The sequence below is a fragment of the Rousettus aegyptiacus genome, unplaced genomic scaffold (genome assembly GCF_014176215.1).
Source record: "Rousettus aegyptiacus isolate mRouAeg1 unplaced genomic scaffold, mRouAeg1.p scaffold_m13_p_14, whole genome shotgun sequence".
Lineage (NCBI taxonomy): Eukaryota > Metazoa > Chordata > Mammalia > Chiroptera > Pteropodidae > Rousettus > Rousettus aegyptiacus.
In genome coordinates this window covers 3,385,516-3,407,176 of record NW_023416289.1, presented here as the reverse complement: position 1 = coordinate 3,407,176, position 21,661 = coordinate 3,385,516, and the positions used below count along the sequence as shown (strand labels likewise).

The 21,661-nt window shown below is 65.4% G+C and overlaps 1 protein-coding gene across 7 annotated transcripts in view; it reads right to left on the bottom strand.

Annotated features, from left to right (window-relative positions):
- The window catches only part of ADCY7 (adenylate cyclase 7), a 48,127-nt gene that overhangs the window by 13,517 nt on the left and 12,949 nt on the right, over nt 1-21,661 (bottom strand). For 4 of the 7 annotated variants that reach the window (XR_004954185.1, XM_036231259.1, XM_036231260.1 and 1 more), the window contains exons 2-8: nt 7,108-7,516; nt 5,596-5,799; nt 5,082-5,243; nt 4,241-4,390; nt 3,769-3,917; nt 2,746-2,857; nt 1,040-1,167 (exon numbers count right to left, since the gene is read on the bottom strand). Coding sequence is in view for 6 of the 7 variants with exons in the window: in XM_036231259.1 (XP_036087152.1) it covers nt 1,040-1,167; nt 2,746-2,857; nt 3,769-3,917; nt 4,241-4,390; nt 5,082-5,243; nt 5,596-5,799; nt 7,108-7,278 (1,076 nt within the window). In the remaining variant the exon portion in view is untranslated. Of the gene's footprint in view, nt 1-1,039; nt 1,168-2,745; nt 2,858-3,768; nt 3,918-4,240; nt 4,391-5,081; nt 5,244-5,595; nt 5,800-7,107; nt 7,517-14,790; nt 15,651-16,777; nt 16,890-17,761; nt 17,858-21,661 lie in introns of those variants that run through there. The other 3 variants (XM_036231258.1, XM_016147593.2, XM_016147591.2) reach the window with 3 other exon arrangements.

The window sequence follows — 21,661 nt, the reverse complement described above, 5'->3', positions numbered from 1 at the left end:
AAGCTCAAAGGCTGGGAGGGTAAGGAATTCCCGTGTCATTAGTCACTGCGGCTCATGGAGAAGGCCCTAAGTTCTGTTGCCGGGTGTCTCCCCAGCCTGGCACCCCGGATGGGTTTGAGAAGACTGTGGGGGTCTGTAGAGGGGGCTCGGGCATCAGCCCAAACCCAGCAGAGACAAAGAACAGAGGGACCAGGCTTAGGAAACCCTGGGGTCCTGACACCAGTCAACGCAAGCAGCCCAAGCCGAGATTCCCCAGCAGGGCACCCTGGACACGAGCAGAGCCTCTGGGTCCCCTTAGTAAGAGGGTGTGGGCTCAGGGAGCGGCCAGTGCAACTATCCACCAACAGGCCTAGGAAGGGACAGAGCCCGCCGCGGTCACAGCCAGGTGGAGGGGCCGGCACGACCTCCACGCACACGGGCCAGGGCCAGCTGGGACCCGGGCCCCAACCCTGTCCACTGTTTCTGCCGTCTCGGGTGAGAGTCCAGGAGGAAGGATGTGCTAGACCTGGGCTTACACCAGGAGCTGTGGCCTCAGGCAGCCCAGCGAGCCCCGCTGGCCGGAACCCTGGCCGGTGGGGCCCAGCCCACGAGTATGGGGGCTGCCCGCAGAGCACAGGGGCTGGGCTCCAGACGGCCTCGCGGGGAGGGCGTGCCGGTGGGAAGGAGCCCTAGGAAGCTGGGGGTCTCCCTGCAGCTCCGAGGGCCAGTCCCCCCGACTCTAGGGTCTTCACAGGCAACAGGAAGCACATGAAGCCTCGGAATCAGCCCCCAGGTCTGTGAGTGCCTCCTGCTGCCGCCGAGACTCTGTGCTTGGAGGAGGGGAGCCCAGCTGCCCCGCTCCTGTCCCCCAGCTCTGAGCCTCTGACGCGCTCTGGGCCTCGCAGTCCCAGTGCGGGGGGCACAGACAGCTGAGTGCACCAGGCCAGCCACCCTCGCCTCGAAACTCAGTTTCCTCATCTGCGAAACGGGGACGCGGCGCGCCCCGCCACGCCCGCCGCAGGGCCAGGCCCCTGCGCCCAGGCCCGTCCGGGGCACCTACTTGATGGCCTCGCAGATGTCCAGCCCCATCTTCACGCAGTTGCGGGCGTGGGTGGGCAGGGACACGGGCAGGCCCGACACGCAGTAGTAGCAGTCGCCCAGGATCTTGATCCGCATGCACTCGTTGGCCTGCGGGACGAGGAGCGGGCCGGTCAGCCCCCACGCGCCCCGGGGGGGCCCGGGCCGGGGCCTTCCCCCTGGGGTCCCAGCCACCGGGAGCTGCTTCCGGAGCTGACAGGGGAGAGGGGGCTCTCCAGGAGGAAGTCCAAGCACCAGCGAGAAAGCCAGCAGCGGCGGCCCCCCGAGGGGCCCCGACACCCTGGCCCCCTGCCCCACACGAGGCCCGACCTCTGGGAGCTCCCACCTGCTGAGGCTAGGCAGGCCCTCTGAGTCCCTCAGGCCGCACGACCAGGGGTTACGGAGGTGGGGGACAGTTCTCCAGAACGCGCGGGCTGGTGGTGCCCAACTATAGTTTGGTTACCCCCTGTGCTGGGAAGCTCCCCCCCTGCAACGGAGCCCACTCCCGAGAGGCAGCCCCTCCTTAAGCTGAGCAGCTGACCAGGAAACCGTCTTCCCAGCGTGGGGCCTAGAGCGCAGGTTCTAAGCCACCGAGTCCCCCCACGCGAGGTCACTGGCGGGCTCCTCAAGACTCTCGGGTGTGGGCACAGTACTGTCAGATAAGCGTTCCACACGACTCACAGGTGCAGCCAGGACAGAGAGCCACTGCCTTAGACCACACTCAGTGACCACCGCTTCCGGGAAGCCTGCCTGGACGGCCGGGTCTGGGCTAGGTGGCCCCAGTCCTGCCCCCGGCATCCCTCACCAACCACGCGGCACTGGGCCAGGAGCGACTGGAGGGCAGGCCCGAGCGCAGGGCTGCCACTCTGTGGGGCTGGGGCCATCACGTATGGTAATGAATAGCAGAGGCCCCGCCCCCTAGCACCCCACCATCACCCCCCCACCCCCTCCGGCCCTCCTGCTGGGGGCCTCACTGGAAGACACGGCGTGAGATCCCAGCTCGGCCCGGCTGCTGCCCGCTGCCTGGACACACCCCTTGGCCAGGGCCCTCCCGGGCCTGGCACCTGCTGTGCTCCCCAGGATCCCGGGTCGGGTGCACTGCCCACCTCAGCCCTCGAGTCCTTCCGTGACTGACCCTGTGACCCTGTCCCCTCCGCGCTGAGCCGCTGCCACCCCACGGGCGCAAGGAGTCTGCTTTCTACTCCGGGCTTCTGCGCGGGCCGGTCCCCCTCCCCGCACACGCTCCCTTCCCTCGTCAAGCTTAACGTGCACGCGATTCACCCAGGAGGCTGTCAGAGACACAGTCTGACGGGCGCCGGGCATTCTGCAGTCCTTCCTAGCCCCCGGTGTGGCCAAGGCTGCTGGCTGTGAGCAGTGAGGACGGAGCCCCCTCTTCCTCCAGGAAGCCTTCCGAGACGGCTCTGAGCTCCCGAGACCCTGGTGTGTCCTACCAAGTCTCCTTTCCAGCCTCACACTCGAGGGGACAGAGTTCTAGGAGCCTCAGCCACCACTCGACCTCCAGCCCTACGCCGGGGACCTCGGAAATGGTTGCTGACTGAAGGCGAAAATTCAGCCGAGGCCTCGCTGTGGCCATCTCGGCACAGGGCCGGGCCCAGGACAGCCACCGCCCGGGGGATGCCGTGGGCAGCGACGTGGCTGCGTGGGCGGAGGGGCGGGCAGCTCGCTCACCTTCGCGATCTGGTCGAACTTGCCGAAGAGCTCATTGAGCATCACCACCAGCTCTTTGGGGGAGCAGTCGCTGGCCAGCCGCGTGAAGCCCACGATGTCCGCGTAGAGGATGCTGGGGGTGGTGGGGGGCAGCGGGAGGGTCAGAGCCGGGGGCTGCAGGAGCGCGGGGACCATGCGGAGCCCCGGCCCCTCCTGCTGCTCCTCGGCCTCCGTGGGGGTGGGCGAGAACAGCACCCCAGCCGTAGACAGGTGCAGTGCCGGCGGCTTCGCGTCACAGCAAAGCCCAGAGCGCGAGGGGCCTTCGGACCCCAGACCCATCGCTGCCGACAACCGCAAGCCCTGGCGCCTTGTGTCTGGGTTTTCACCTTTGCACAGACTTCAGGACTAAATTCCCTGGCAAGACGCAACTCCACGCTCCCTCGAGCCAAGAGGCACAGCCTGCCCGCTACCCCGTGGGACTCGTGTTCCACAGGTGAGCAAACCAAACGAGGCTCAGCAGCTCAGGCCGCCTGGGAAGCCAGAGCTGCACCTGCGCGGCTGCGAGCTCTGGCCCGTCCACGGCCCAGACAGAGGCGGCAGGGCCAGCCGCGGACGTGACGCTCAGCCTCCAGGCGGAGGACCAGGTGACACGCGCTCAAGCTGGTGCGAGCAGGCAAGATCCCGCAGCCCTTCCAGTCAGGCTAAGACAAGTGTCGGGACCGGCGGTCACCAAGCCCTGGAGGCCTCCGCCTCCTCTGGGGGCCTCTGCCCCTTTGGGACTCATCAGAAAGGCCCCTTCCTTCCCGACAGCCATGTTTGTGCATTTTACCACTCTAGGGGCTACTGCACCTCCCCCAACACCTCCCTGGTGGATCTCGCCCTCTGGGAAAACAAATGGGGAGACCGGCCCAGCGAGGAGCCTGGATTTCCCTCTCACCGACCCCTACGTGGGCTGGGGCTGGGCCTCCAGACGGGAGGGCAGGGGGGCCGCCCGCCCAGGCTCCCCGGGACACGCCGCGCACACAGACCCAGCCAGCCGCCCACCTGACATTCTGGTGCCGCTTGACGTAGAGGCTGTGGAAGTTGTTGTCGGGCAGGTAGCGGCGGTCCCCACGCTCCTTGAGCCGCTCGATGATGGTCAGCTTCATGCCCATGGAGATGTGGGCCGGCAGCACCGACAGGAGCAGGTTCTCCTGGGCAGCGGGGGACGGGCAGGGCGGCGTCAGGCCTCCGGCCTGGCCTGTTGGCTCTGCCGGCCACCACCGCAGCCCAGCACGCACCCTCCCGCGTCCCCGGCCGCCCCTGGGGTGAGGCCTGCATGGGTGCCGGCCATGCACCCCGAGCACACGCCGCTTAGCGAGTCCGGCGTCCACAGAGAAAGGGTGCGGAGTGTGGGGCCTGGGGGGAGGGCAGGGCCCGGCTGCGGCCCCGCGGAGGCGACGCCCCACCTGCCGGTGTCCCCCGGGGGTGGACACCCCACCTGCCGGCGCCCCCGGGGTGACACCCCACACCCCACCTGCTGCCGCTTCTCGACGCGCAGCTTCCTGCGGATCTGGATGCACTTGACCGCGTAGGTGAAGAGCTCGCGGGACGCGTCCTGCATCTGGTGCTTGTGGAAGGCGCCCATGAGGTTCCCGCACAGGAAGACGGCGGCGTTGGCCAGCAGCTGCGGGTGGGCGGGGCAGGCTCAGCGCTGACGGTGGGCGGTGCTCCCCCCCGCCCCCGCCTGCTTCCTGACCTCCACCCCACGCAGGCTGCACCCTCCCTGGGGCCAACAGGGAAACTGAGGCCCAGGCAGGAGCCGGCCGCCTAGAAAGTTGCTGTGACCGCAGAGCCAGGGTTCAGTGGCATTGCCTGGTCCCCAGGGCTCGGACCCCAAAGACCGGGGAAGGCAGCCGTGCAGCACCCCACAAAGCCCAGAGTCCTAGGCGAGCACCAGTCACAAGCAGCACAGTATTTCCGGGGCTGCCCAGAGCTCCGGCCTCTGGCCCCTGGAGCAGAGACCAGGCCCAGTCAGGAGGAATGCACGCCCCGGTCAGCACTAAGAATAAACCTCACCCACTCAACAGAAAGACGCGAGACAGAGTGCCGGGCACACCCCCAGCCCTGAGGACGGGGCTCTGTGCGTGAAGCCTCGGGGCGAGGGGAGGGGCCGAGCCTCTGGGGCACCGAAGGCCGGGATCGCAAAGGCCACCGGCTGCCCGCCCAGGGCTCTAGCTTCACGTGGGGCCGTGGGGCCGTCCGTCTGCACACACAGCTCCGACGCCTCGGGACGAACTCGGCCCCACGGACCTGGCTGCCCTCGGCCACACCGCACCCCCGCCCGGAGGCCTGGGCCACCGCCGCGTGCCCCTCACCTGCAGCCCCATCCGGGTGCTGGGCTTGGAGAAGACGCCCGTCAGGGTGCCCAGCACCAGCAGGTGGGAGGCGCTGGAGACGACGCCCGCGGCCACGGCCCCCCGCGTGCTGAAGGGCAGGAGCGTGTACACCACGAAGACCACGAACAGGAAGAAGGGCAGCTGGGGGCGAAGGCGGCGGGGCTCGGGACGGGGCTCGGGGCTTGCCCTGCCCCCGACCCCCCCACCAGGCTGAGCTGTGGCAGGCCCGCAGCCTCTCATCTCCCCAGGGGCGGCCGCACCCTGAATCCCGAATCCTGAGACCCCGCAGCCAGTCCCGGCCGCCCTCTGCCCTCAGGAAGCGCCGCCCCCCAAAAGCAGACTGGGGCCGTCCTGAGTCGCAGACCCACGGCCACGGCATGGGAAGGAGCCGTGCCCCACACACCACATGCAGGCCCCGTCCCCAGGGGGGCCTGATGCCCAGAGAGGGCGCGGCCGGCTGGCGGCATCCGGCCCCCGGGCACACGGGGGTTACCTGCTCCCACGCGCAGGCTGCGTTCGTCCATGAGTCGAACACCAGCACGTAGCCCAGCGTCACGAGGCAGGCCCAGGTGAGCAGCGCGGCGGCCGAGAGCCAGCGACGGACGAGGCACTCGATGTACACCAGCACGTAGAGGGCCACGAACACGACGAGCGTCACGAGCGCCGTCCCCAGCACAGCCTTGTGTCTGGAGGGATCCTGGGCAAGGGACACACATCCCGAGATGCCGCCGGCTTTCCTCGGGGCGTTGCCGCCCCCTCCAGGAAGCCTGCCAGGTTAGCCGGTCCAGGCCGCGCCCACGCGGTTGCTGTCCGCGCTCCCTTTCTCCCCTGCAGGCTTGCTGCGTGCTGTCTCTGCTGGGGCTGCCTGCACCGACCCCTCTCCCCGTCTCCTGCAGGCCCCTACGCATCCTCCACAGCCCGGCCCTGCAATGCTCAGTCCCCCCCAGCCCCCCTCGGGCCAGCCCGGGCTCCCGGGGTGCGCAGTGCACCCCAGCAGGGTCCGGCACAGATGCAGGAGAGCAAAGCTGTGGAAAGTCTCCTGCAGGAGAGGCCACTGACCCCGACTCAGAACAGAGGTTTATAAGAACGGGGAGCAAAGGTGACCTCGACGGGGAAAGTTGGAGCAAAGGTACAGGGGTGTGACACCAGGGGGCTTGCAGGGAAGGCGGCTCACAGCCGGGACAGCGTCTAGCGTCCGCGGGGGCCCCCTAACCTGCATGAGCGGAGAGGTTGATCTGGGGGCCCGCGCACAGTAGGTGCTCAGTAACTGTATGCTGAATGCCAAAACAAACGTCCTGGGCTTTATGTCCAGAGACAAGGCAGCCCTGGCCCTGCACCTGCTGCTTCCCAGCCACTCGCACCGTCCCCTGTCAACGCCCTGAGGCTTTCTGTCCCGTTCAGGAGCCACTGGCCACACGTGGTCAGTCAAAACTAAATGCGCATTAACTGAAATTAGAAACCAGCTCCTCAGCCGTACCAGCCACCTCTCAAGTGCTACGGCCGTGCAAGGCCAGGTCGGAGATGACATCAGTGGAGTCCGCCTGGGGCACTGTCCTGACGTGCAAGGCCAGGTCGGAGGTGACATCCGTGGAGTCCGCCTGGGGCACTGTCCTGACGGAGACACCCAGGCCACGGCCGGGCTCCCTGCGGGGCGCTGCCCTGACGGGGACGCCCAGGCCACGGCCGGGCTCCCTGCGGGGCAGCTGGGGTGGACTCGTGACACCTGCCACGGCACGGGCAGGCTGGGCAGCGAAACGTGGGCCATGCCCCGCCCCGGCCTTCCGCAGAACCGAAGCTCCTCGTGGAGACCAGTGAGGCTGGCCGTATCCACGTAACACCTAAAACCACCCCAGCCTTCAAAATTCAATTAAAATTATAAACCTGTCCCCCACCAGCGTAGCTCTTTACAGACGTGGAAACTCGGGCTCAGGGAAGAAACCGACGCGCCCGCCAGACGCCTCGCCGAGACCCGGACCCCGGAGAAGCCCGTGCTGCCCTCACTCACCCCGGAGCCGAAGGCGATGGCGGCGAGGGCGGTGCAGGCGGCCACGGCCACCAGCAGGAGCGTGCGCAGCAGCGGCCCGTGCTGGCTGGTGAGGCGGTACTTCTCGTAGAGCACGTCGTGGCCCGGGCCCTCCTCGCCCTCGTTGAGGAAGTAGCGTCCCTTGGCCGGCATGCTCCCGCCTTGGCACGGCTGCCCGGCAGTCCACTCAGGAGGCCCCGCGGCCCGGGGAGCCTCTGACCGCCGACGCCCTCCCCGCCGGGCCTAGGCCTCCGGCCTCCGCGAGCCGGCCGGGCGGGGCTGGGGAGGGCAATGCGGGGCCGCCTGCTCCACGGCCGGGCCCGGTCACCACAGGGCTGGCACCTTCCTCCGCGTCCAGGCCGGGCTGGCCAGACCCCCACGCTCCTCAGCTCTGCGGAGACACAACGCAGGCCCGGGTCTGACGCGGACAGGCTGAGCCGGGGAGGGCTGGCATCGGGGGACGGCGGGGCTGGGCCGCGCAGACCCGGGTCTGACTTATCGGCCTCAACCTGAACCTCGCTTCTCGGTCCCGAGGTCCCCCGTGTTTCCCGGAACTGCACCGTCAGGTACAGTGGCCACAGGCCACCTGCGGCTCTTTAAAAATGACATTTAAGTTGATTAAAATGAAATCAAAAGTTCGGTGCCTCTGCCACCTTCTGAGTGCTCGACAGCAACACACGCCCAGTGGCTATGATACCAGGCGTCCAGAAACTTCTACCAGACAGCACCGCTCCAGAGCTCTGACTGCGTGACTGTCACACGCGGGTCTCGGACCCGCCTCGATGGGTTCGTGTGTGGTGTGAGGCAGGGACCGAGCGTCACCTCCTTTCTCTGGGTGACCCTCTCCTGAGCCCGGCAGCGGTTACTAAAACGACCACCCTTTCCTCAAGAATGTCAGCGGAGGCCCCTTTGTCACGAGTCAGCCGAGCCGTCCATGGAGTGTCTGCAGACTCACTGCCGCTCCAACGGGCCTTGTGTGAAGAGCTCACTCAGTGGGGGCTCTCAGGCCCCCACGCACGCTCAGCCGGGGGACCCCCCACCCCGGCACCTGCGTTAAGCTTCCTCATACGACTGCATTCTTTAAAAAGGGCCTGCTGACAAGAATTTAAGACGTTTGCAAGCCGCACTTCGCAGAAAAGGAAACTGAACCTCAGAGAGGAAATACAGTGGACCTTTCACGACGAATTTGGGAGAGGGCCCCAGGCTCACGATGCTCGGCCCGGGTGGGGCCCCTTGTCCCCAGCACCACTTGTCTGCTCATTCCCTTGTTCCAAAACGGCTTGGTGATCACGCCCACGGCACACCAGGCCCACTGCATCCCCTCCGTGCTGGGCTGGCTCTCCCCCCAGGGGCTCCCAGTCCCCAAAGAGAGAAAGCTCCCCCCCGACTGTGCAATCCCTAGACACAGCCACTAGGGCTCGAGACAGCTGCCACACTCCCTGCAGGACCCTGGACTGGGAGTCCGGTTCCTGGTGTCCTCCGGGCCTGCCTCGGGGACTAGACCCGGGACTGGGCACGTGGCCGAGGACGGGGAGGGGGCAGCAAGATGGGGGAGGGATCGGGCAGTCACAAAGGGCACCACGGGCCACTGCGGGCGCTGGGAAGCAAAGGCGTCCACAGCTCCCAAAGGCGGCGGAGCCGGGCGGAGCTCCTGAGGGCCTGCGGCCGTGACAGCCTGCGGCCACCTCAGATCCAGCGGCCACCTCAGCCACTGGTTTCTCCAAGAGCTCCTGTCCTACAAACCCCAGAATCAAAATGGAAACCCCACACATTTGGAGGTGCAGGGGGCCTGCCTCCTTCTCGCCCTCCAGGTCCGGGCAGGGACCCGCAAGCCTTGGTAGCTGTTTAACCTGGGCGACCCTGCAGGCCTCGGGCTGCCAAAGTGCTTAGACAAGCTGCAGATCTGACTGCTACATGAAACATCAATTTTTAAACGCTGGCAGCTAATTTAAAAATTCAAGTGGTACAGTCCATGAGTTTATAACCTCCGAAGTAACTGGTCTTTATCCCATGAGAGGCATTTTTCACGTACTAACCACAGACGCCCACGCCTGGGCTGAAGGGTGTGTCACGCAGGATACGGCCCCTGCCCTGAGAAGCCCCCAATCCAAGGCACCCCTAAAACCGCTGTAGCAATCACAGCAGCGGCGGCGCTGTCACTCTGGGGGCCCACACGCGACCACTGTCATTTCACAACCCGCCAAGGCCATTTCACAGATGCCGGGCTGAGCCCGGAGAGGCGCAGTGCCTTGCCGGAGACTGCCCAGCTGGAGCCGGGTGGAAGAAGGGCCGGGACTCAGGCCCCGGTCTGCCAGCTGCCCAGCCAGCTCCTCTCGGCCCTGCCCAGCCTCGCTGTCCTGCTGCGGCTCCCCGGCCAAGCTCCTCCCGTCCCTCTGGCCTGGCGCCAAAGCTGGTGCACCCAGGGACAGCCAGGCTGGGAAACCACAAACACCAAGGGCCCCGACGACTCCCTGCAGCTGCTCCACCCCCAAGGCAAACGCACACATGCTCACTCACTCACACACACACGCACGCACCCCCAGAGCAACCTGCCCTTCCGGGCGCACAAGGCCCGGCTGGGCCAGGCACACAGAGAGGCCCGTCGCGGTCCGTGGGAATCCAGGCCTGGTAAACACCCCTCTCAGAGATCTAATTAGGCCGCTTCCCCGGCAACGGCAGGAGGCAGACAATGTGGAGCTCCGGGCACAGGCGCTTGGGCCCACCCCACGGCCCGGCCAGCTCCCGGGGCACGCGGAGCCTTGCAAGGCAGGGCTGGAGGAATGCGCTGATCGCCCCCCGAGAGACTGCCCGGGACACCCCCCTGCCACCCCCTGCCCATCAGGTACCCCCGCAGGCCAGCTCTTCTCCGGGGGCAAGCCCCACAATGAGACCCAGAGGCCTCCCCCTGCCAAGCCCCCCACCCCCCGTGCAACTGCCAGTCACTGCCGGTCACTGACCCGGCTGGCAGCAGAGAGGGCCCCTCTGAGGCCCTGGAGGAAGGAACCCCCCCCACAAAGGACCCCGCGGCCTCGGCTTGCACAGCTTGGTGACGGGGGCCTCATCGCCTCTCAGGGCGGTCCCCTCTGCCACCGGCTCTCCTTCCTGGTGTCATTCCTGCCTCAGTCCCTGCCAAGCCCCCTGCCCCCGGCCCTCCCACACCCCCACCCCGCTCGGCCCCACCGAAGTCCGGAGATGCCAGGGCGGGCCCTGGGGAGAGTCGAGGCCTCTTTGCCGGGAGGGGCTGTAGTCTCGGGGTCCCACTGGCATCTCACGACTCGGCGGTGGGGGTGAGGGCAGGAGGCGGCCCCACTTTAGCGAGGAGGGGTCCCCCCAGGCATCTGCACTTGTCCTCTCCCCACTCCCCGTCACCCTCCGTCCCTGGTTCGGGGGCCACGTGACCCAGGTCTGGCTCACAAGCCATCTCTCCCACACCCCAGTGCCCGGTTTAAGGATGGACATGTGACCAAAATCGCCACTGCGAGAATCCTCTCCAGGACGTCTGCTGACCCACGGGAAAGGGGTACTCTTCGCTGGTGGCCTCGAAGTCACCTGAGCCACCACGAGGAGGCAGCCCACCTGAGGATGATGCCAGTATGCAGAACTGGGGAGCGAAAGAGGCCTGGAAACACCCCCCACCCCGGCCCCTTGACCCGGCTCTGCCTGAAGCTCAAACCACCTCCAGGCGCCTGAGTCGCACGGGACAAGCAGGACAAGCAGAAGAGCCCCTTTCAGCTGAAGCCAGTTGGCGCTTCGAGGTCCACCCTGGGCCTAAATGCAGGAAGCCCTCACGGCCCCTCGATGGGTCAGGGGTGAGGGTCCCACGTAGGTCAGCGGTGAGAGTGGCCCCTGCAGGTACAGCCAGTCCTAAGACTTCCTCTGGAAGGGGGCTGGGCCGGGAAGCGGACCCCCCTCCCGCAACTCTGTCACTGTGTCCCCAACTCCACGGCTCTGGCCCGGCCGGGCTGGGGGCCGGGCGCCCCACGTCCTCTCTCGAGGCCTCCAGAGACTCCTTCCAGGGGGAGGAGTGAGGGGCCTCAGGGGCACACTTAGGTAGAAGTAGGTACCAGGGGCGACAACCTCCCCTGCACCCCACAAGAGATCCTGTGGGCCCTGAGCCCCCCACAGCCCCAGGGCCTGTGCGGGCGGGCGGAAGTTGCCATAAACTGTTGAGTGCTCACTGCACACCAGGTGCTGTGGGTTCTTTAAATCCACACACCTGCCCACAGGTGAGTACAGCTACCGCTTCCGTTGCACGGACCCGCTAAGGCACAGCGAGGTTCCGCCATTTCCCTGAGGTCACACCGCTCGTGAAGGAGACTGCGACGTGACACGGGCCTCGCCGTCCGCCTCCCGTCCTGTCACCCGCAGCCACCCTCACGGTGCCCACAGCCAGGGAGCCCAGAACAGCTCACAGGTCAGCCCCGTCCTGCCCTTCCCCCTGAAGACCCAGGACGGAGGGCGGCGGGGGCGCAAAGCGGACCCCACCCAGGTCCCTCCGTCTGCCTTGCAGCGAGGCCAGGCAGGCCTCTCTCACCGGCAGGGTCCAGGAAGCCCTCGGAGCTGCCCCCACAGCCCCGCCGCCTGCTCCCTCCCCACGAACGAGGCGGGACTGTCCGTGGTCTCACCGAGGCCACCACAGGGCTGCGGCCTCCTCCGCCAGAGCACGGCCTCACACTGCGACGGCGGCGGGCCTGGGCCTCGGGGCCCCTCGGAAGCCCTTCCCCGGCGGAACGGGCTGGTCTGCAGCACCCCGGCCCTCCCACACCCCCTGGGGAGTCCTAGCCCACCCCCAGCTCTCGCAGTCACAGACGGGGCACCCACTTCCTCACCACGCGGCGCTGGCAGGAACCCCAGCCTGGCTTCCTCCGGCCCAGCCCCGGCAGGCCCGGAGCTGCACAGGTCCTGGGGCCCTGGTGGCCTCAGAAAGAGGAAGTGGAGGCCTTGGGACGAGGGGCGGGCAGGCAGGCCTGAGAAGCCCTACTCAGTCCCCCGTCCGGGTCCCTGTGCCCACCTGGGCCAGCAGAGTGCTGCAGCCACAACACCACGAGCACGGGCTCGCCCCCCCCTCGGCCACCCCAGCGCTCCGGCACGGGTAGATTTTCCCTTTGCTGAGCGAGTCTCACATTAAGGCCACCTCCCTCTGGAGCCTCAGAGCTCTGAGAAGGACGCCCAGCGGCTGCTCTGCCCAGCACGGGCCGGGAAACCTCGTGGGGCCAAGGGATGCCAGGCTCACTGGCCTGCGAGCCCCCTCCCTCCGCCAACACCAGCCTCCCCGTCCCCCAGAGCCCGCAGCCCTCCCCAATGAGACCCCCAGCCCGGGGGCGCCCCACCACACTCCTGTCAAAAGTGCCAGCACCGGCCTCACCAAATTGCAGTGGCAGGATGTGCGTGGTGCCCGGCAGCTGGGCCTTGGCTACCGCGTGTGTTGGGCTGGGCAGGTGGACAGACAGACAGATGGGTAAACCAAGCAGGTGGAATCCCAAGGCAGGCAGAAAGGTGGGGGGAAAGCAAACTGGGGGGCTCTGCTGAGAGAGGAGGGCAGGAGATGCAAGCAGACAGAGTCTCCCTGAGAACAGGAAGCACCTGCTGCGTGGCACCTGTCTCCAGGTGAGCTGAGCCTGGGAGGGACGAGGCCCAGTTCAACCCCAGCTCCTCTGCCACTCGGCCACACTAGCAACAGAGTCGCCTCACACGCTGGGCCTCATGTTCCTCATCAGTGAACGGGCCCCGACACCCAAGCTCGGGGCAGAGTGAGGCACAGGTCGCCACGGCAAACAAGCCAAGTCTGCCCGGACGAAAGGGCCAATGAGCCCGCAGGAGGGCTCGGGTGCCCGGCCGAGGAGACACACCCACGGGCTCCACGCTGCAGAGACAGGAGCATGAAGGGCCAGGGCCCCCAAGGCCCTGCCGCTCCACCTCCTCGCCCCCAGGGGACCGCCTGCAAAGCCACCACACGGGCAAAAGCAATGGTCTGAGCGGCGCTGCTCCCCAAACACCCCAGGGCTGCCGACCCCAGCCCCCAGGGACCTGAGTTCCAGTCCCGACACCGCCACCAAGCCGCTCTGCGAACCTGGACGAGCCCCTTGCCTGATCTAGGCCTCGGTTTCCCCTCTTGCAAAGGCGTAGTGAGGTCAGACCTAAGGTCTGAAAAGCTGAAGGGGACAACCTGGAGCTCGCCACCTGGCCCCCGAGGGCTAATTCTGCAGGGAGGGAGGGAGGGAGGGAGGGGGTGTTCCTAGTACCTGAAACTCTCCCTCTGCATCAAGCGTTTCCCTAGGCAGGACCTCCTTTAACATTTACCCCATTTCCCCCTCGCCCCCAAGGCTCCCGCTGCCAGGGCTAATAAGTCCAGCCGGATACACCCACGCCATTTCTGACGGCGGTGCGTGACTGCCTGGGCAGACGGCGTCCACTGCCTCGCCGTGAGAGTCGCGCATTTGCTCCTCCCACGGGCATGCACGAGCGCCTCCTGTGTGCCAGGTGCCCAAAGGAAGCTGCTCCAGGCACAAGCTCCCGGAAGGCACGGACCTGCGCCCAGGTGTTCGCAAGGGCCCTGCACACAGTGGGAGCTTAACTAACCAATCAGGCGCCTCTACTAGAAAGAACGCCAGCATCTCCCCGCGCTTTTGTCTGAAATTGCACCATTCGTTCCGCGAAGTGTGGCCCTCGCTCCCTAGGCGCCCCTCCCGAGATGGAAGCACTTGCACGCCCACGTTGATCACACTTCTGGACCGTGTCCCCTTGATAAGGAAAGACCGGAAAGGGGAAGTCCAGCGGGACTTCGGGGACCTCACACGATGCTGGTCCTGCCCAGGGCTGCAGGACGGTAGGCTCCCCACGGCCCAGCCAGACTGCGGGGCCGACGGTAACGGCCAGGCACGGAGAGGGCTGCTGAGAGGGGAGGAGAGACCCATTTCACAGACCCGCAGGCATCAGATGTAGCGAGAGTAACTGCCGCACTGGCCAGGGCGGGAAGGCTGGACGCTCAGGTCTTAACTCCTGCATTGCCGGCAGCCTGTTTAGAGAGGCCAGAGGAAGGAGAGCAAGCAGGAGTCACAATCTATACCAGGGTGACCGCCAGAGAGGGCAAGAAACCCTCTCGGAAGAATTGTAATGCTGTCGTGGGTAAGTCTTTTCCCACTTGACACAAAACCTAAAAGCCGGAATGAAAAGGCTGATCAATTCAATCACATTTTAAAACGTTTTCTGCACAGTAAGAACTATCGAAAGTAAAATCAAAAGGTGAGAGATTAGGAAAACGTTTGCAACTCTTAACACGAGGGGTTCCTCTCCCGCATATATAAAGAGCTCCTATAAATCAAAAAGAAAAAAGACCCGAAATACGGGCAAAGGGTATGAAGAGAAAGGTCCCGGAAAGGCAATACGAAAGCTGACCTCACCCATAACAAGAGAAACAAATTAGAACTACTAGGGAACCTATATGATTTTATTAACCAATGTCGCAACTCCAATAAATTCAATTAAAGCTTTTTTAAACTATGGAAAAGCATTTTTACACATCCAGCTGGCAAAGACCAAAGCCTTTCATGAGGCTGTGTGGGCCAGGCTGGCCGACATCGGCACTCACATTCACCCCTAGCAGGCGTGACTCGGCGCAACCCCTGGGGAAGGCCATTCAGTCTCGGGCAACAGTCACTCACGTACCTGCATGCCTTCGACCTAGCAAATCCACTCCAAGTAATCTCTCCCACAAGCACTTTCGCCTGTGTGAAATGACATGTGTGGATTATTCACCGTGACGTTATTCGTAATAGCAAAAGACTGAAAACGATGTGCCTGTCAGTCAGCGGCTAGTGAAATCACTCATGCCGCGTCCTCACAATGGAATACTATGCAGCTGTCAAAAAGGTGCCGCAGTGGAAACTTGCTGTCACAGGGTATCCTGTGAAAGATCCACACGCCTGGGATGGGTGACGGAACCCAGACACGGGAAAACCGAAACTGGTGCCTTGGCGGAGGGCACGAATCACTGCTTTTCAGTTTCCAGTGTCATGATACAGCTTGTGCGATTTTTTAAAAAGTTTTTAATAGGGAAAAAAGACCTGCTGTATACATAGTATCTACGATTAACAAGTATTATATACTTAAAATTTTTTCCAAGAGGATAGATTTTATGTGTTCTTAAAAATAATGACGAGTGTTGGAGAGAACTTTGGGAGATGATGGATGGGTTTCTGGCATTGATCGTGGTGATGGATACAGACTTATCTCCAAACTTATTAAGCTGTATACATTAAATATGCACAGGTTTTGCATGTCGATCATATCTCAACAAAGCGATTTCTAAAGAAAGTAAAAAATAAAGACACTCGCGGAAATATTCAAAGGGCAACATAAGGCAATGGGTCGAGCGGCACTGAGTCTGATGTCAACATGGAGAGGCACGCTCCAGGCCTGTTCGGTGATGGGTGAATACATAAAAAACACATCAAAATCTTTTCTAAGAGGAAGAAAATAACGAATCTCGAGCCCATGACGTCTGACCCCGAGGACGTGGACGGGATTTAATGGGGGTGGCACAGGCCGAGCGCTGAGGCCGCACCTGGCGCGAAGGACCCAGGTGGACCCGGAACACGGCCCGTCCCCTCCGCCCCGCCCCCGTCAGGGGCCACAGCGCTGGGGGTGGCCTGGCCTCTGGGGGAGGGGACGGCAGTGCTCCGGCACCTCGGAACTGCTTTCCGGGGCCACGAGCAGCACCACGGGCGGACACCCCACGTGGTGTCCAGCGGGGCCTTGAGGGAGGGGCTGCCCAGCCACCTGGCATGAGGCGGAGGTGGGAATGTCAGCCCAAGCCACAGAGAGCTCCCTGCTGGGCACCTGGTCCCCACCCCAAGCCCTCGAGGCCTGTTGACGGGAGAGAAAGCTCGATGCCCAGCCCTCAGGACACACTGCAACCTCTGAACCCAACAAAGAAACACAGACAGCGGAAGCCAGCCAGGCTGGCGTCCCCGGCCGTCCTCCTCCGAGAACCTCTGTGCCGGCAGCACCTGCTGGGAGCTGTGGGGCCAGGCCGTCCATCCTGAGTCCCCAGGGTGGGGGCGGGGTGCTCTCACTCTACTCCCAGCCAGGAGGACGGACTCCTGGATCCTGACCAACCCGACCGAAGCCACCAGGCCGGGGAGCAGTAGAGCGGGGACCCGACCCCAGACCTGCCCCCCTCCAAGGCCCAGGCTCTTCTTAGGCTCATGTCTGCACTGCCTGAGGCGTGCTCTGTCTGACAGCCACACACACACAGCCACACGGTTTCTGGTCACAGGCGGTACAAGCCAACATTCTCCTCCTCCTCCTCTAAAGATTCCCTGTGCATGTGAGGAAATCAAGGCTCTGAGAAGTCCTGCAGGAAAGAAACCTGATTTAAACACAGCCATTTCCCAGGCTTTTTGGTTCATGGGATTCTCTTTGCATTGAATCCCCAGTGAACGGCCTCTGGGAAATACGAACCTCAGAGTTTCTAAGGGTCAGTTGGAGTTTCTCGGCCAAGGCGGCTTCCCGGCAACTGTGGCCGAGAGAGGCCACGGTCCACCCCTATTCTGACAGCCCAGGGAGCTCCCCCAGGCCGGAGCTCCCAATCCCCCACATCCACCGGACCCAGGGCTGGGCGGGTGCACCACGTGAGGACGAGCCCATGTACCTGCTGCGGGCCAGGGGACCCGCCCTGAGCTTGGCCTCCAGGTCGGGGTGAGGGGCAGACAGTGGGGACAGCCCCGCCCTCAGGCAGTTTTCAGTTAGGGAGCCAGTCTGCCCTGGGGAAGGGCAAGCAAGCAAGAGCTCCAAATACCCACCAGGAAAAGAGCCCCTGCTGCACTTCCTGCCTCTCTCACGCAGTGCAGGGAAGTAGCCCACCTGCCTCAGTCTCCTCGCCTGCCATGGGTAAGACAGTACAGGGCCGAGAGCCCTGAGCTGACTCTCAGGAGACCCAAGTCTCAGCTCTGCCCCTCACCCTCTCTGGGCCTGACTGCTTCGGGGACAGGAAAGGCCTCCAGTGGGAGGTCGCTTCCCACTCAGACGAGCCGAGAAGGCAGCCAGAGGCCAGCGGGAAAGGCTCCCTGACCCAGAACTCGACAGGCTGTCCACATTGCCCAGCGAGGCATCGCTGTGTGAAGCCACCGCCTGGCCCCAAGGCCTCGATTTGGCTCCTGCTGCGCTGACCACCCGCAGTGCCCAGCCCAAACCCAGCAGCGAGACCCCACCTCCCTGTGCCTTCCTGAGTGAGGCCACGGCGGGGGGAGGGGGTGTGGGTGTGCGAGGGACGGGGCTGCGTGGTGGAGGCCGGCGCGGGCCCCCGGACGCCCTTCTGCAGGGGGAAGCAGCCCCTGCCGACGAGACCCCCACGCCACGGCCCAGCCTCCCGAGCTGCGCCAGCCGGGGACTGGCAGGCCTCCCCCGCCGCGGGGCGCAGGGCCCAGGGCCCAGCCCCCACCCGGGCCCCCCGCCCCTCACTTCCACGAACTCTCACCCTCCGAGCCAGGCCCCGGCTGGGCACGGAAGTGCCGTGACGTGGTCTCAGTCTGCGGCATCCCCAAGTTCCCCAAACCCAAGGCCCCCCCAGGACGGTCCACCAGGTCTCCCTGCACCTGTCCGGGGCCCAGGGAATACTAAACCCTGTCCTGCTCACCCCTTGGCCAAAAAACTCCTCCGCGGCTGCTGAGGCCTTCTTCATGGCCGTGTGATTTGACTTATTTCGGTTCCCCAAACAAGCCCCACCCCTTGGTCTCCAGGCTCTGGCAGCCTCAGAGCACTGCCTACCCTCCTACCCTCTGCCTGGGGAACTCCTGCTCGCCCTGCGGAGCCAGGCTCAGCGGCCACCTCCTCCAGGAGGGCGGCCTGATTTCGTCCCGATCTGGACGCAGAGCCCCCTCCGCGTCCCAAGTGTCTGCCCGCACTTCTCACCACAGCACAGGGCACCTGGCCTGTCGCTCACTCTCCAAGGCTGACGTCTGGCCGTGCCCTGCCCAGCTTCCAGGGTCGGACACTGCCTGGCACATGGGGACACACGAACCCCGGACTCCACAGATTGGGCCACACACGGCACCGGACTGACAGTCAGGGGCTGGGCCCCAGCCCCGGGGTCCCTAGTCCTGTCTGCACGAGCTCTGGCCGGTCACCTGCCTCTCTGGACTCGGTTTCTCACCGGAGCGACGGGGATGAAGATGGTCCCCGCTCCCCAGCCTGTCCTGGCAGTGAAGTGACCTTTTGGCTATAGAAACTCTGCGTGTAGACAGAGGCAGACCTACTGGCCGGCTCCTGCCACGGGCCCGGGGCCAGCGAGAGACACCAGGACAAGAAAACACAGGCGGGGTCCCTCCCAGCGGTGCGGGGGGGGGGAGAGGTGGGGGAGCCACAGGGGACGGGGCGGGGGAGGAGACCCGTAATAAATGAGCTGCATGAGGAAAAGAAAGGCCAGGTGGCCACGGTGTGGCCTCGGGCTGGGCCGTGGGGGGACGTGGGGCCTCGGCCTGGGCCATGGGGGTTCGGCGGGACACCCGGGGGTTGGGAGCACAGGCCCTGAGGCCAACAGGCATGAATTCGGCCCCTCACCAGGGGCGCTATGTGACCCGGGGCACGTTCCGTACCCTCTCTGGGCCTTGGCTTCCTCACAGAATGGACCAGTAAGGCTACCTAAGGCTCAGAGCTTCGGTACCTAAGGCTCAGTGCAAGGACCTGGGTCACCCCAGCAGGCTCCAGACACGACGGGTGGGCAGCAGGAGACACCCTGACATCAACGGGCACGGAGGGGCGGGGCACACTTCAAGTCCCGGGGTCTCGGTCTCATTTCCTGTCACCTCCAGCTCTTTTCTATTCCCTTGCTCCCCCGCCCCAGACCCCAGCCTGGCGCTAGGGCACCCTCTCCTCCTCCCCTGGAAAACTGAGCACTGGCTCCTGGGAGTCTGGCTGTTTCAAAAGAGGCTGCTTGCCCATTAGCCCCAGACCCCATCAAAGCGACACCTCCCCCAGACTTCAAAGGGCTCCTCCTCCCCTAGCCGGAGGGAGGGGTGGACGAGGGAGACAGGCAGACAGGTGTGGGAGGCCAGGAGCAGGGAAGGGCAGACAGGGAGGCCCCAGGCCCGGCATGGCAGACCGCTCCATGCGAGGTGGGGCCAGCCTGTCCTCGCGGAGATGAGGGCTGAGGCCTGGAGGACAGGACTGGCCCCCAGCGCATGCTTCCCGCCCCCCAACCCCCACACCGAGTGAGACCAGGGAAATGTACATCCATCACAGCCCCAACCAGGAAAACTCACGCTGGCTCGGAGCCTGCGGAACACTCTGGGCCTCAGTTTCCCCATCTGCGCAGAGAGCGGCTGCACCCAGGACGTTGCGCCTGAGGCGGTGAGACCGAGCCACTGCGACATGCCAGGCCAGACCGAGGCAGAGAGCAGGGTCTGGACCTCAGAAGACAGAGACCCCCCCCCCCCATCAGCATATGCTGGGTCCCGACAGGGGGGTCGGGCCACCCTGCATGCACCCGCTGGGGGCCTCGTGCTCCCCAAAAGCCAGGCCTGCCACACTGCCAACTGCAAGCGCCACCTCCCTGGGTCATGGGCGTTCCTGCTCCGTCAGCGCCAGCCAGGCCCAGGAGGAGGCAGGGGGCGGTGGGCCGAGGGGGCCAGAAACGCGGCTGAGGCCTGGGGTGCCTGCGACAGAGACCGCGGTCACCTCCTTTGCCCCCGGGCACAGTCGCGGGTGGTTCCTTCTGCTGGTCAGCGTTGGGGGGGGGGCGGCGTGGAGAGGAGGTGCTCCTGGTGTACCCCAGCCCCGGCTCTGCACAGAGCTGAGGACGGGGAGGCTGCCAGGTGGATGCCTCAGCACCAGACACACTTGAGTCCTCTCGTCTCCTGAGCCGAGGGCCCCTGACGCGGGGGCCCTCACGTGGGGGACACCAGCCCGGAGGAGCTGTGAGGCGCGAGCCTGGCCCAGAGTGCCTGGGAGGCCGTGAGACGGAGGCCTGGGGGGGCCGGGATCTAACAGGAGGGGTCCTGACACGCCCCAGACAGGGGAGACTGGCCAGGTGTGTGTGTCGGGGGAACCCCGGAACCCCACGGGCCTCTTCTCCAGGCCCAAGGTCAGCCGTCCTACCCACCCCAAAACGGGTCCTCTCAGAGTCTCCCCAGCACACCACCCACCACCTGGTCAGTGCTCAGAAAATGCCCGTGAAGGACACCTGTCAAAGAGGTAAGCAGAGGACCGGAGAAAAACCGGCCCCCGGTGTCGCGGGGAGAAGGGTCACCTGCAGAGGCTGAGCCCGCCGCCAGCCCAAGGCTCACCGCTGGGCCAGCCCGATGCCTGGAGGGCCCCCGGGGCGGGGGTGGGGCACGTGGGAACGGGGACGGCAGGGGTAGAAGCCCCGTCTGTCGCCCAGCAGGTCTGAGTCCGAGATTGGGCAACGTCGTGACGTAGCCACTTGTGCAACTCATGGGCTGCGGCAGGTCGAGCCGGATGCTGCTGGCATGTCCGCCCTCCCGCCCGAGCCAGGACGGGCAGAGCCCCGCGTGCAGCCACGTGATGGCGAAGGCGACAACCACCGCCAGGAAGTGTGCGTCCCCACTTGACCCGAGGACCACCTGACACACTGGGAACCATGAGCGACCCATTTCACAGATGCAAGAAACTGGCTCGGTCCTAGGTCGCTCCTCACGCTGCTAGGAGGCGGCGGAGTGGGCCTGGACCCGGGCCGCCACCTGAGCACCATCCGGCTCTGCCAGGAGGCAGGGGGCTGGACCCGATGACCTCCAGAAGACCCCCGCTTCTCAGCTGCTGCTCAGATCCAGTGGTCTCAGTCACCGAGCCAAACTAAGTCCCAGCTCTTGGCTACGTGGGTCTTTTTAAGAATAAAGTAAACACCCAAAAGGTCCCGAGGCCCGACCCCACAGAAGGCCAGACATGGCCCGCTCCAGTGGGACCCGCTCTGCCCGCTCCCTCCCTCGGAGGCTCTGACACTTCCCCAGGGGGCTGAGCGCCGCCCTCCGCCTGGCCAAGCCTGAGGGGAAGGACCTGGGACCCTCCGCCTCCAGGACGGCAGTGAGGGAGGAACAGGGCGGACCCTCCCAGCGGAGGCAGGACTGGAGTGCCCGTCCAGAACACAGGGCCCACTCGGCCCCAGCCGCCCTGCAGCGGGTGTGGACGAGGGGCCGGGCCCAGGGCGGGGGCTCCCTCGGAGGAATCCGGTTCCCCACGCTCCAGTGAGGGCCCCCACTCAGCCTCGCCCCTGCCCCGCCCGGCCACCAAGCAGACAGGCGGTGCTCCAGGAGGGGTGGCATGTGCGAGCGGACGTCCAGGTGACCAGCTCGCTGTGTGACCGGGCACTGAGTGGGGCCGGATGACACCGGCCACGCAGGGCGGTGGGGGAGGAGGGGGCGGGTTGAACCAATAGTCACAGGCCGCCCCGTCCCCAAAGGACGCCAAATCGGACTTCTGCGGAGCACCTCCGGCCTGTTCGGAGGCCCATGGGCACCTGTCCCACCGACGCGCCCCCTCCCCAGGCCCACTCCTGGCACAGAGGCCCCGCGAGATCCCCCCT